Source organism: Mugil cephalus, chromosome 1 (assembly GCF_022458985.1).
Source record: "Mugil cephalus isolate CIBA_MC_2020 chromosome 1, CIBA_Mcephalus_1.1, whole genome shotgun sequence".
Classification (NCBI taxonomy): Eukaryota; Metazoa; Chordata; class Actinopteri; order Mugiliformes; family Mugilidae; genus Mugil; species Mugil cephalus.
In genome coordinates this window covers 33,589,457-33,603,721 of record NC_061770.1, presented here as the reverse complement: position 1 = coordinate 33,603,721, position 14,265 = coordinate 33,589,457, and the positions used below count along the sequence as shown (strand labels likewise).

General features: G+C 42.1%; 1 protein-coding gene and 1 long non-coding RNA gene across 10 annotated transcripts in view; both read left to right on the top strand.

Moving 5' to 3' along the window:
- Window positions 1–11,038, top strand: part of afap1 (actin filament associated protein 1) — an 89,142-nt gene extending 78,104 nt beyond the window's left edge. For 6 of the 9 annotated variants that reach the window (XM_047593917.1, XM_047593944.1, XM_047593908.1 and 3 more), the window contains exons 11-18: window positions 428–573; window positions 1,369–1,483; window positions 2,085–2,333; window positions 4,805–4,928; window positions 5,996–6,160; window positions 6,565–6,755; window positions 6,861–7,028; window positions 8,499–11,038. In XM_047593917.1, coding sequence (XP_047449873.1) covers window positions 428–573; window positions 1,369–1,483; window positions 2,085–2,333; window positions 4,805–4,928; window positions 5,996–6,160; window positions 6,565–6,755; window positions 6,861–7,028; window positions 8,499–8,525 — 1,185 coding nt within the window. In that variant the 3' untranslated portion in view covers window positions 8,526–11,038. The remainder of the gene's footprint in view (window positions 1–427; window positions 574–1,368; window positions 1,484–2,084; window positions 2,334–4,804; window positions 4,929–5,995; window positions 6,161–6,564; window positions 6,756–6,860; window positions 7,029–8,498) is intronic. The other 3 variants (XM_047593973.1, XM_047593963.1, XM_047593952.1) reach the window with 1 other exon arrangement.
- A 454-nt stretch (window positions 11,039–11,492) lies between these two features.
- On the top strand, window positions 11,493–13,965 carry LOC125020883. Its single transcript, XR_007114284.1, has 3 exons — window positions 11,493–12,083; window positions 12,204–12,577; window positions 12,665–13,965. It is a non-coding gene; the product is annotated as an uncharacterized LOC125020883 (long non-coding RNA).
- Window positions 13,966–14,265: the final 300 nt, after the last annotated feature.

The window sequence follows — 14,265 nt, the reverse complement described above, 5'->3', positions numbered from 1 at the left end:
CACCACCAGTGACTTGTGTTTGTTTGATGTTGTTGTTGCTGTATGAACTTCCTCCATTTGCCAGTTTCTTCATATAGCCTGCACGCTATGTGACCTGACTTTCTTCCATTTCTTTTTCCTGTAAAACCATATCATTACCGAACCTCTGATGGACGGTAGCATGCACGGGGTGGTCAGTTCCCACAGTAAAACAAAAGTGCTTTAAGTTTCAACACATTATTAGTATTTATTTAGAATTAAAACATGTATTTAAGCTTTTCCTGTTCTCTGTATATACTACATATCCGGGTCTCACATAAGCATGAACTGCTTGAGGGAATTTACTCGAATAAGGCTCTGACGTCCACCAGCTAGGAGGCTGTAGTGCTGGTTTCTATGCACAGCGCATACTTCTCTATGGACGTTAAACCGGCGTTTCTTCCTCTAGGCTTCCTCCTCTGAGGAGATGGGTCGCTGGCTGGGGGTTTTACTGGCCGAGACTGGGTCCACCACAGACCCGGCCACCCTGCACTACGACTACATCGACGTCGAGACCACCGCCAACGTCATCCAGCTGGCCAAGCAATCTTTCTGGTGAGGGACAGAATCTTTTTAAATGAAAGCTAAAGCATGACTAATAATTTAGTATTTCAAAAGATTTAAACACTTTTGGGCAGAAAGTGTCTATTTCACTAACATACTGTATACCTTTTCAACATTTTTAAATAATAAATAACAAATTTTTTTCTTACTCACTTAAAATAAGTGTCTTAACCATAGACTGTATATAAATATGGACAATGTGTCCCTACGTCCTTGTATTCGCCGAACTGACGCTATTTTCCCGGGGACACGAACAACGGTGTCTTATTTTTAACTTGAATATGCATCAACATTACATTAAAATGACAGAAACTTTGACGTATATTTTAGTGTTGCAGTTCAGCCCAAGTCCCATCCGCTAACTTGGAAGAGGTGGAGCTTATGCTGAAGCCAGCCAGCAGGGGGAGCTCTATTTGCTTTGGCTAACCCTAACCCTAACTTTTGAGGAGCAGTTCCACCTTTTTTCTTATAACCCTAACCATTTGTCAGTTCTCTTTTCTCCTTCTAAGTGATATGCAAAGAATCCATGAGCAACTTTTGTTTTGGTCCGAAAAAATAAATAAATAAATCATGCTAGCAGAGTGTACCAGCTGCTGCAGATTGACAATAATGATAGAAAATGGCTCATTTGAATCTTTGAATTTCTAGATTGTTTATACTGGAAAATGTAATAGTATTTCTGAGTAGTATTCAGCCTCTGTTGTGACCAACAGTGGTTTCTATGCTGTCATGGTCTACGACACAAGACAAAGATATCAAAAAACCCTTTTTGTGTTTTCCCTCCAGTTTCACCAGTAAGCGTGCCGTCTCTCCCAACCCGTACCTGGACAACCCAGTCAACGGCTACGCCTGCCCCACCGGCATGGCCCTGCACTACGACGATGTGCCCATAAATGGAATGGTAAGGACGCACCCGATTGCTGGAATTGCACACCCACTGTACGGTAAAGAGTGCGCTAATGCAGCTGTTACTGTTTTCCAGTATAATAATAAGAGTTTAGGTTGACATATTAGTATAATATAACACAAAGTGAAATCCCATTCTAAAACTTCCAGTGACATGTGATCTGTAAGTGTCTTCTCTTGTGTTTAGTGCTGCTTTTGTGGATCAAGGCTCAATTCCCCATTAACCCTTGTAATCCTTCTCCTTTTGCTTTCCTAAACCTTCAAATTTTAGGCTTTAGTTGCATTTGCTCTGAACATGACAGCACCCTATTATCCAGTGCTTTTAAAGCTGAGATGGTTAACATGTTATATGCAGCACCTTTAATTAAAGGGGTTTAGTGTTGTGCTTCTATAAATAGCAGCAGAGACATTATCTCAGTGTAAGTAGGGCTTTCCACGTAGCTCTGTGTAAAATTGCTTGGAGTTATAGTAAAGTCATATATTGACATATGAACGCTACTAACTTTATATCACTATCCTCCTTCACCTCTGTTCTCCTTGTATCTTCCTTTCCCTCCTGCTTTGCTTGTCTGCATGCCCGTCTGGTCTAACTCAAGGACCCAGAGGTGGCGTACTCCAGTCCCCGCACAAGGGGGCGCCAGCTGAAAGGGGAGGTGCAATATGAGAACGCAGACCTCTATGAGAACATGCCCTCGCCCAAGCTGGCCACCCGCTACCCTCCTCCCAAGCCTACCTCTTCCACTTCTGCTGCTTCCTCTTCCTCTGCTGGCCACTACAAAACCCCTGCTTCTAAAATCTCTTCCAAGTTCCTCACAGCTGATTCTAAAACTAAAGCCGCTGCTCAGGTGACTAACGCTGCACTCTCCTCACTAACCCTCTCTCGCGCTCTTTTGCATCTTCACCGGTTTTCAGTCAACCTCGAATGCGCGAGGAAAGAAAACAAAGGTACATGCAGAAAAACCACAAGCAGCATAAGTTTAACAACCACCAACTGGTTGTGTGTGTAATAAAGCTGCCTTCAATTATAGTTTTGGCAACTTTGGGACGGTTGGTCACGCTGGAAACGAAAACAACCCCAGACATTATTATCTTATAAATTGGGTACGACTAGCTTGTTGTTCCAACCGACACTCAGCAACGTGTCATCCGAATTATGTCACTTGAAAACAGGTGGAACTCATTTTAAAAATATCTGATAAACATTACGTAAAATGTTGTGTCAATTCTTTAAGTTGTATTAAATGACTGTTTCAGCCTTCCTGGGGGAAAATGACAACATGATGATCAGTTAATCACATAGAGTTGTGTCCATGTGATGGATAAAATTTAACTATTTGACCACAAACAGAAAACCGGTCTAGCAGGTAGCATATGGCCGGTTTAGCGAGGTGTGTTAAAAAAAGCTGGAGGTTAAACTCTAAGTAACTGCAGGGTCAAGTGATAGCTATAATGTCAAATGTTATGTTATGTTTTGTTTTCATGTCCATTTGCATCAGCCGGTCTAGTCAGATGGGCGCAGTGTAGCACTAGCGCTACCTTTTTCCTTAGCGCTACCCTGGAGCCGATTTGCAAATTCCCTGCTTTGCATACACCACGCCAGCTGAGAGTCACTTGGCTGAGGGGAAAACGAGAAAATCCTGTTTATTGTTCCTGCAGGAGTACGCTTTAACTCGCTCTAGATAAGGTGTTGATGTTGGCCACCCAGGAGCCCACCTCTCTTTCCCACCGGCCCCGTGAATCGCGTTTCCCCTCTGGTGTAGTCTTTAGTAATTTCATTATTACCGTGACTGGGCTTGAAATCACTCCCATGTCCGGGCTTTTGGAAATGCTCACCATGTACTTCAGATCCAATTAGAGATGCTCAAGTCAGAACTTTTACAGCTGATGTCTTAAAACAGATCCACTTTTTTAAACCTCTGCACACTGAGCGGTCAGTTTAAAGAAGTAAATACAGAGTTTAAAATATGCTCAGTGCATACATATACAGTATATATATACATATATATCTGGACAGTGTTTCCGCACGCTGTGTTTCCTTCTTCCTCCTTCTGCTACAAGCGTCGGCTGTGTGCGCCATTTATATTTTTACTGCCCGGCTGTAAGTGCCACACAGCCTCTGCGACCATAGAAGTCACCACATGGTGTTGTATGGAGCTCCGCCTCCTTCCCACCACCCTTTGATGTGTGCACTGTGTGTAGCGTGGCCAACGGGTGTTAACATTGCCTCCGAGACCACAAAGCACCGCTCCGCTGTAAGAAGTAGATGTTCTTCCAGTGAGGTGTACGGCAGAGGGCCTGCAGCAGTGCCAGCCGGATCTGAAGCTTGGCGTCAGGATCGCGATTAAAAAAAATCCTCGCAACTGCCTGTTGAGTGGATCAGAAGATTTTTAATGCTTCTTCCTCTGCAGTCAAATGATTTTTAGCTCTTTAACATGGGGGGTCAAACTCATTTTAGTTTGGGGACACCCAATTTGATCTCAAGCAGGTTGGGACCAGTAAGACGGCTCTAGATTTTTTCCCTTTGTGTTAGGGCAACCATAACCCTAACCCTAACCCCTAACCTTAACCCTATGTGCAATTTGGACACATTGCTGCCTGCTTTTTAGTCCTGGGTCTCAGTGTCAATTCTATTGCTTTGATAGACCGTATTAGACAGTCTGATGGGCTGTTTTTTACTTATTTTGACTATTAAAATGTCACAACACCTGGAACCTTCAACATCTTATGGTCATTTACTATATACTGCAAGTTCTAATAATATAATAAGCTTCCTTGAAATTACCGTAATGACAACAGACAGACATATATATGAACCGTGTTCTTGCAGTGCAGCAAAAGCTCTGAAAAACATAGTGGAACACTTGCCAGCTATAAATATGCAGATATGTCCCCCAGGATCTGGTAGAGACCAAAACAGAGCTAAAAGGATTAAAAACAACTATTAAAATACATCCTGATGTTGCTTTTCAGAGTGACAACTGTTAACAAGTGAGCAATATAAAAGGGGTAAGAGCGTGCACAGTGTTGTCTGAATGAAAATAATTGTTTTATGGTGAAATTACTACTATTGCTTAATTTTTGACAGTCAAAAAAGCATTTCTTTTCTGCATAAACATGGTATGGCCATGGTTTACCTTAAATGGACCCAGTCATCCATCATCACCATAACTAAAATAGATTAAGCATCTCATAATATGCCGACATCTTTTCAGTGTAGAGCAGTCACATGTGCATGTTGCTACCATGTCTCTATGTTGTTTTAAGTATTAACTTTTCTTAGAATGGTTAATTTAATGGTTTGTTCTGCTCCAAACAGTTTAAGGGAAAGAAGGGAGCGACAACCAATGGGGTGGCGTCGAAGCAGAAGGCAGAACCAAAGAATCAGTCCAAGAAGATGGGAGTCAATGGGACAAACGGGACACTGAAACGCAACAACTCCAGTAAGTGCGGACATCAGAGGAGCTTTCACACTTACACAGCACAAAGTCACATTGACAGTAAGGTTTAGTGCATTTTTGTAATGAAACCAAAGTGAAAATATCATTAACATAGTAACATTTTACAGCGGTCCACCTTTACCCAGTCAGGTCTCGTGCTGTCAGTGAGCAGCAGACAGTATGTCTGGCTTCCTAGTCCCAGCCTCACCACCACTGATTGCTTTCTAGCAAAACTCCCCTCCACAGAAATTTGGAAAATGCAGGATGTCCAAATTACAGTGGGTTTGAGTAGGGGGAAGGGAGGGGGGTAAATAACTTAAATATCTAAAAACCTATCCAACCCTTCATCCATGTGACGCAGGCAGGCCCTACTCCTTGAGCCTCCTGCCAACACTGAGGTAACCCTAGAATAGACTCCATAGCACAAGCGGGGTCCAGATCACTGGAACGGGGTGAAATGTGGTCGTGTTAATCCCTGTGGTTCAGAATATACTTTTATTTATTTATTTATTTTGTCTTTGCCTAATGTGTGAATGCAGAGGGTTGTATTGCAACCGCTTGCATAGCCCGTCACTCCTCCTAAAATGTCGGAGTGGAAATTGCGCATAAAGTGTGTTTGTCATGCCGGGTTTAGAGCACGCCGCACGCTTCTCATATTTCCACTGTCTAATGAGTGTATTGAATTTGAAAATGTCAGCGGCGGTGTGATTGAGTGATCCCTCGTGAATGCACATAGACATGCATGCATGGCCCTGGTAATGAATGGCTGCTTAAGCCTGTGGCTGTGAGTTCAGTGGGTTTCTGGGCAGTTTGCATCTCACAGTGCCCTCATAATAACCGCCTTGCTGTCTTTTTCATTTTTCCCCACTTACAGTATGTTCCTATTGAGTGTCAGTGTTGAGGGTGTGGTTTTCGTGTCCATTGTTTGACTGTGAGCTAATAGAAGTACTAAATGAAGACATGCACCGTATTCAGAGCAGAGCTGTCCAGAGAGGCTTATTTTCGTGGGAGGGACGGATGATTTCAGCCCCCTTCGACCAGATCGTTTACTCCCAGTGTTTGTTTTGCAGATGCGGAGCAGTGTAAGTATGGGAAGAATCGTGTGGAGGCCGACGCCAAGCGACTCCAGACCAAGGAGGACGAGTTAATGAAGAAGAAGCAGGACATCAGAAACCATTTGACCCAGCTGAAGAAGGAGAGGACAGACCTGCGCACTGCGGTGGAGGCTGCTGCTGGTAAGAGAAAGCTAACGAATCAGGACTTAGTGTGTCCACTGTATTAATTATAATAATAATGATACATTTTATTATATAGGTGCCATTGGGTGTTTTCCCAAACACCCAATGACAAGGTAGAGAATAAGACAGGGTTGAAATACGTGACACAAAAGCATTAACAAAGTGTTAAAGTACAAGACAAGTACTGAAAAGATAAAATAGATGGGATTTGGAAGAAAGGTAAAGCTGGGTGTCGTCTGCATAGCAGTGAATGTTAATTAATAATAATATTTACAGAATATTTGACCAAATGGGAGGAGGTGGATAACAAAGAGAACTGGACTGAGGATTGAACCTTGCGGTACACCATCTTGCCAGGGACAAGTTTATTTAAGTGCTCCTATCCTCTCTTCACCCAACAGGCAAACGTTCACAAGCCTCTCTGTCGGAGCGGCTGAAGAAGGTGGAAGACGAGTGTAGGAAGAAGGAGGAGGAGCGTGTGAACCTGGAGCTGGAGCTGACGGAGGTGAAGGAGAGCCTGAAGAAAGCCTTGAGCGGAGGAGTCACTCTGGGCCTCACCATCGAACCAAAAGCCGGCTCCTCCGGCCCCCAGGTCAGAACTCAGAGGACGGCACATTGCTTTGAGGTTCCTGTGTGATTCTTGATGGCTGCTTACCAGCGAGTCCATAGGCTGAATTTGAATTTTCTATGTACACAGTCACCAGCCATGCTGAGACGGACGCAGGAGTCTTCTCCCTTCTCCAGCTGTGACACCAGCGACACGGAGTCCTGCTCCCTGCCCGTTAACAGCGCCTCACTGCTTCGTCGGCAGCAGGGCGGACAGAAGCCCTCGACGGTCCGTGGACACGTCCTCAGGAAGGCTAAGGTCAGAGCCTCCACACCCTTAGAATGTAGACCTAGCTGTACTCTGTATGACCAAAAGTATGTGGACTGTCAGTTGCATGCTTTTCATCAGTTTGCGGTTGGTCCGTTTATGCAAAAGTCTTCTTCATAAAGAAATCAGACAATGTTAGGCTGAAGCACAGTTCTGATTTCCTGCTGTTTTTCGTATGAACATTTTGCCAGTATTTATGTATTCATTTTGATGTCTGTGTGGTGCCTGTTATAATAGGGTAGTGTCGCAATGAATAATGTGTCTGACTTCAGATCAGAAGATTCTAGATTCAACTCCTGACTAGCTCAGTTAACTATAGCAGGCAGCTTAGAGGTTGAATGGATCAAGTAACAGAAACGTAATTTCCTCTTGAGGATCAATACAGTATAAGTTATTATTCTTATTACTAAAACAACACAAGGGCCCAGTTTTTTTCCCCTCTCTGAAACTGGAAACTGTGTCAAGTTGGACTGTAACAGAGAATACATAGATGAGCAGATCAGGCCAATATGGATTTTTTAGGGCCAATACTGCTTTTTCTCCCTCCATTTACATGATAAAAATTGTGACAAATGTTACAAGTCCTTTGTTTCTCCTTTTGGACTGAACAGACCTTGCAGACTCCAATCTATCTATTCTATTCTCACCTTGAGAGAGGCAAATCTCTCAATTACTGTTTAGACCTTGACTCTCAATCACCTGCTTCTCAATGGATATCACAGCTGGAGTCTGCTTTAGCCCATGGTCCTTCTCAGCCAAGTGTGTTTAGCTTACAGGCAGTATTAGTCTTACACCTTGGCAACATCAACACATAGTCCACCAATAGCTTAACAACACCAAGTCCAATATAAACTGTGAAAAGTGGTTGATTGACAACCTGCAGTATAAGCTTGGCATAGAGAGAAATAAAAAACATCAGCTAGCAAGTAAAAGTTGGGTCTGTTGCTAGTAATTACTATAATGTGTTGGTGCAGAGTGATAAAGTAAATAGATCTTTGTTTGGTAGCCATTTTTTTCAAAAAATAGAAAAAGTTTTTCTTTCTTTTTTTACAACTCTTATTTGTAGGGGTGCTCGACAGACCTATGAGTACAAGCCTTTTCTCTGCACTCACTCTGCTGGCGGTGGAGGGCTAATGTATGGGCTGCGTGGGCTGTCAGTGGATGCGCCTGTTTTTAAATCTTGCCACGTATCAGCCAATACCGATACCAGTTAAAAACATAAATATCGGCCTCTAGTTCAGAGTGCCACCAAGGCGGAGATCAGGAGTTTGTCAGGGTTCAGAGTGAAGGAGAGGCCAAGCAGGGAGTCACACACCCAAGATTAGAAGTAAGGTGGCATTAACTGTCACTTTTTTAGTTATTAAATTAAAATAGTATTTGTGCTCATGCTGAGACCAACATATGATTTGTGTTGCCTGTTGGATTGTTGGTGTTAAGGACCCGTCTCTGTTTGTTTTGCAGGAATGGGAGCAGAAGACCGGCACATAAACTGCTCAAGCCCTTGCATCTGTCCCACTCTTAATGTTTTCAAATTGTGTATATATTTATTTAAAACTGTTCATACACACAGAGGGTGCGCTATGGAGGACACGAGCATAGCATTCACATGGACTAAAACAAGCGGCTGGTTTTAGTTGTACTGTAAGCGCCACAACATACAGACGTAGCAGCGTTTTTTTAAATTCTTGTATACTATCGAGCATGCTTAGTGTGCCTAGTTGTGCAACTCGTGTTGGCCGCTGTAATTTCTTTTTAAGCAAACACCTTTTTTTTCTACTCAAAATCCCAGGTATTTATTTGTAAATGTTTAAAGGAAATACTGGCTTCCCTTTGTTTATTTATGTTGATATATTTAAAGTATTTTTGTAGAATCTCTGGCTCTTCACACAGTCCCCACTTCCTACGACATTATTGGTTGCCATTCACAAAACAAAAAAAAAAAAATGCAACACACACCACCTGAGGACCTGCGCAGCTACAGGTAATTTAAAGAAGCAGAATTAGTTGAACAGATTAATCAAACTTAATCAAAACATTTTAGTAGGAGCCGTATGTGTACAGTGTGTATATGCAGAAAATATAAATATCCCCAACCGGTTTGATGATGCTATGGCTGGAAAATCCCTATTTATTATGTTTGCTTCCTGCCTGCATGTGCGCACAGCTTTCCGGGATGAAAACAGATACGGTATTGTGTTGTGTTTTATCAATCAATCAAACTCAAAACTGGTAAACATACAGCTGTTAGCCTAAGCCACAATCTGACTTCTGCTATGGACTGATGCTTGTTGTTTAGTCTTTTTGTAATAGCTAACTAACTAACTATTGAAAAATGTAACTGAATTGGGCTACAAACATAAATCGGTTAGGGTTAGGGTTAGGGGTTAGCCTAACCCTAATGAGATCAATGCAGCCTCACAGTGTTGACTAACCCTAACCCTAACCCTAACCCTAGCCGTCCCCCTAATCCTAACCCATAATTCGACATATTTATTTGTAAATGATGAGACAAATGCATCTACTGTGGATAAACAAATACCTGGCTACTAATTGGTTAGGACATAAGTTGCCCTACAAGGAAATTGCTGAACTTAACCAAGCAGCAACCTCTGAAGTGTTGCCTGAAGTCTCCCAGGTAGCTCTTTGTCCATTTTTATATCAGCTGGGAATATGGAAAGCTGGGCAGTGGCAAGATGGCAAAGCCCAGCACTGCTACGTTGAGCTTCAGAACCATTCTTCTATGGGTAATGTCACTAAGAGTTCCCCCATTTTTTATATTCAGTCACTGGACTAAACACACTGTTTCAGAAACTAAAAATGAACCTAAAAAATGTCCCTCGAGGACTTTCACAACTCATCCAAGTTGAACTCGAGTCCACTTTGACTTGCTTTACCACAACCTGGATGGTGGAGGACCTTCACAGAAGCTATTGATCAATCATTATGAACCAGTAAATGAAATTCACCTTCTCCTCGGTAAAACCTCCAATTACAGTTTTGGCTGCCAGTGTGCAGAGCCACTCCGTGCAGCTTCAACCACACGATCTCAGAGTTATCTCGCCAGCAAAGTAATTGTGCTTCTTTAAATAGTCTCCTCAGTGTATTGATGGATGGCTGCAGCGGGACTCCGGCAGGGTGTGTGTTAGCGCTTGGGAGAGTCTGGCAGGTCAGGCACCAGGCGTGGCCACCCTTAGATTTGGCGCTCGTCTTTGGAAAACTTCGGAAAACCTCAGCCGACGTGGCTGACGTTAGTCCCTCATCCAAGATCCTCAGTCCGGCTCCTCTAATCACGCCACCGGTCTACTGTAGCCTAGCGTCTTTGCATGTGTGTGTGTGTATGTGTGTGTGCGTGTGTGTGTGTGTGTGTGTTTGCACTCAAACGTCTCCGAGGCACATTCCCAACAATACACTGACTGAAATAGAGGCACTTACTGTAAATTCAGATTGCCAAATCAAAGACTGTGACTCAGATTTTCACACTGCTGCACACACACACACACCAATATCACATTTTTATGGTGCTTTTTTTAAAAATATATAATGGTTTTACGTTCCACTGCCTGAGCTTTGCTACCATGCACACACTGCCTAAGTATGGAAGGTGCTTCTATTGGACGCGTTAACACCGTCTGGACATCAGTGCTCCGTACGGAACAAGGCACACACTGCTCCACATGTAAATATTTTCTGTCTCCTGTTCTGCAGCGTAGACAGAGCATGTTAGCAGGAAGATGGGACCACGTAGGGGAGTTTTATCTTTATTTAGTCAGAATAGAGCGGGATGTCTGATGTCTGTCGGTAAATGTGAACCTGCTGTACATAGCTTGGTGTAGTGGGAAGAGAAGGGAGGGGGAGTACAGATTCATGCATCATCAGTGTTTGTTTTTGCACCTTATACATTTTTCTTTGGTTGTTTTTTTTACCTTGTCGTATATCTCTGACAGTCTCCACCTTGGAGACGGACATGCTTGTACATAAAGGAATAAAGCTTCTGACAAACAGCCTGACTCTGTGTTTCACTGGATGGATGCTTTGATATGCTATTACGTATATTTTCCTATCTATTTTCTATCTGCACTCATCGTATTAAGTACCGTGAAAAATAACCATGACTTTCTTTGTATTGACGTCATTTTAGACACCGTCCGCAGTCTTGCTGAATATAGAGGACCACACATCAGGAAGGCCCTTTAAATACCCGATCCAAATCATGAATTCAAAAGTCCTGCAAGATGTAAATTTTTTTTTTTTATGTATGTTTCTATTATCTTGTATCATTCTGTATCAGACCAAATACCACACATTTGACTAGAAGATGGTGAAATGTAAGCAAACCAGGAAGTCAGTCGAATGACTGTATTTTTACAAAGGCCACCGTTGCATCAGTTTTTGCATAAACAGACGAACTCAGAAACATTTCCCCCCCCCCAAAAAAAATATTTGCCTGAACCTTTTATCATAAAAGCAGAGTTGCCTTTTCCAGTCCTCAGAGCTGCATCATGATGGAGAGGATCTTGCTGGGTGTCTTGTGTCTCTCAGGTCAGTGTTATGTTGGTGTTAACATTAGGAAGTGAATATCACTGAGTAATGCTGGGTAATACATGGTTAGTGTGGAGCCTTTTTACATTTACAAAGACGTTGATGGTTTTACTGTGGGTTTTTTTTTCTTTCTCACAGGGCAGCTCATCCTTAGCACATGCCTTGTCCGTCAGTACCACTTTGTTAATGAGTCCTTGAGTTGGAACGATGCTGCTGCCTACTGCAACAAAACCTACACAGACCTGGCCTCCATTGAGAACAGTACAGAAATGAACCAACTTATCCAAACAGTTTCATCTGCTGGTCACAACTCTGAGGTCTGGATTGGTGCTCGCAATTCTTTCTACTCGTATTGGACAAATTATATTGGTGGTGAATTTTGGAGCTGGGAAAAACAAGCTCGAGATGAACCTTCCTCAGTCTATTATATCTGCACTAGCTCAATAAACAGTGGAATATGGTACTATGGTAACTGCTTTGTAGAACGTCCATTTATCTGTAATAATGGTGAGTTTCATCTTTCTCTAAAAATTTACATTGGATATCACTTTTATCAATATTTGAAATATTTATATCATGTATAATATATACGATAATAAACCTAAATTTTATCCTCATTTACTACAGGAGCAGAACATGTTTATGTGAATGAACCAATGGATTTGTTCAGAGCTTTGAGGTACTGCAGGGAGAACTTCACAGACCTGCTCCACACATGGTTTAATGAGAATTATCAGTTGATTCCAAGTGGAAGTCAAGCTTGGATCGGCTATTTCACATATACTCAGATTAACTGGAATGATGGCAGTGGGTCATCATTTAAATACTGGGATGACGTTCCAGAAACACTTGAGTATTTGAATAAGCAGTGTGTAGCGGCAGATTTGCAGAGATCAGGAAAATGGAGGCCACTGAGATGTGACGATAAACGACCATTTGTCTGCTACACTATGCAAAAGAATCCTGTGACAGAACCCACTCTGAAAAAAACACATAAAAAGGTAAAACGTGAAACAGTTACAGGTTTGTGATCACAAATTCACCACCAGTAAACTCAGTGTTTATTTTTTTCTCCATGTGTTTTTAAGTGATTAAGCTGAGGATGAAGGTGGAAGATCCCTCTGTGGATGGGAATGACCCTGCAGTGGAAGCAGACCTACTGAAAAAGGCTAGTCTCCAAAATGTATCCTTCAACCATTTAAATATCTAATATATAAAATATAACATACAGCAGCCATTGTGATCTCTAAATAATTTAGTTTGTGGTGACACACAGTGAAAGGTTACACCAGGAACACAACACAGTGAGACAAGAGGACTATTTTTATTCTATTATTGTGTGTCTCCCAGCTCCAGGAGAAAGTAAAGGACAAAGGACTGAACCTGAAGTGGAGAGAGCAGCCTGATGGGAAAGTCTTCCACAAGGAGACAGAGAAGAAGAAGAATTCAGAGCTTTGAAATTCAAATCCAACTTTACTTCTGTTTGTTTGAAACAGTGCATCAGTGCATATTTGAATCTGCAGATCTGCATACTGTGTCAACACCCTGTCAGTGTTTGTTCATGCAAATGATACAGGTTTATACCTGTACATCTGACACATGTCTTTGTAACTGGCCAAAAATGCTCCTAAGTGGGTCCATGTGATGTTTTGCATGAAGGCAGCAACAGACCATTGGTCTTTTAGACATCTAACATCTAACAGTCTTCACCTAGGTGGCTTAAATACAGGTGATACAAACTTTAAATTTGAATTAAATTGTTTTAAAGAAGTTGTTACCTCACTGAGTAGTAGTCCACTCCGTGTCCTGCAGCTCCTCATCTAACAGCTCACTGCAGATGCTCCTTCTTGTTCCATTACTCCCTGAAATGCTTCAAACTGATCCATCGTCAAAAAAATGTGATCAAAATTGTTTCATCGTGTTGTTTTTGTCAGACACACAGCATGACGTGTAAAGACCATTCACTGTATAAATATGCACGACATGTCTTACTTCCTTGCATTGGTGAAACTCAAGCTATTTTCCCAGGAATATGGACGACACCATCTTGCGAGTTTGGAGCCAGAGTCTGATCAGTTCGGTCCGAGAGTGAAGCTGGTCTAGTATAGGCAAATGCTGCATCTGCTGAAGTTTTTTTTCGTTGTTTTGTTTTTTTAGCCAACAGCCTACTGCTAATACTACTATGTACTTTTACTATGTACTTCTATTTATTTCGTAATATTACCAAACTCCACTATAATTTACCCAAATATCAGTGAAGAGTTAGTTGTTGCAGTCCTGCGCTTAAATGATGTTGTATTTTATGCTACTTAATCTCTTTTGCCGTTGCCATTATACACTGTTCATGGTTTGACATCCAAGTGTGAAATAAAGTGAAGTTGGATTGAAATTGAACTGTGACACTTGTTTTTTAACCTCTTCTAAGCTCATTCATGGTCTCGGCCTCTTTTGAAAAGTCAGACTCACTCCAAGTGTCAAGGTTCCATGTCTGTCTCTGTCATGTTGTGTATCCTGTTTTATTTTGTTAAGTTCCGTATTTCCTGTCTTGTGCCTCTTTGTCTCTTGATTGTTAATTTGTCTCACCTGCGTTGATTGTCCTCATGCGTCTCACCTGTGTCTTGTCAGCCCTGAGCCCTCTTGTGTATATATAGCCCTGTCTTTCCCTTTGTTCCTTATCGCGTCGTTAATG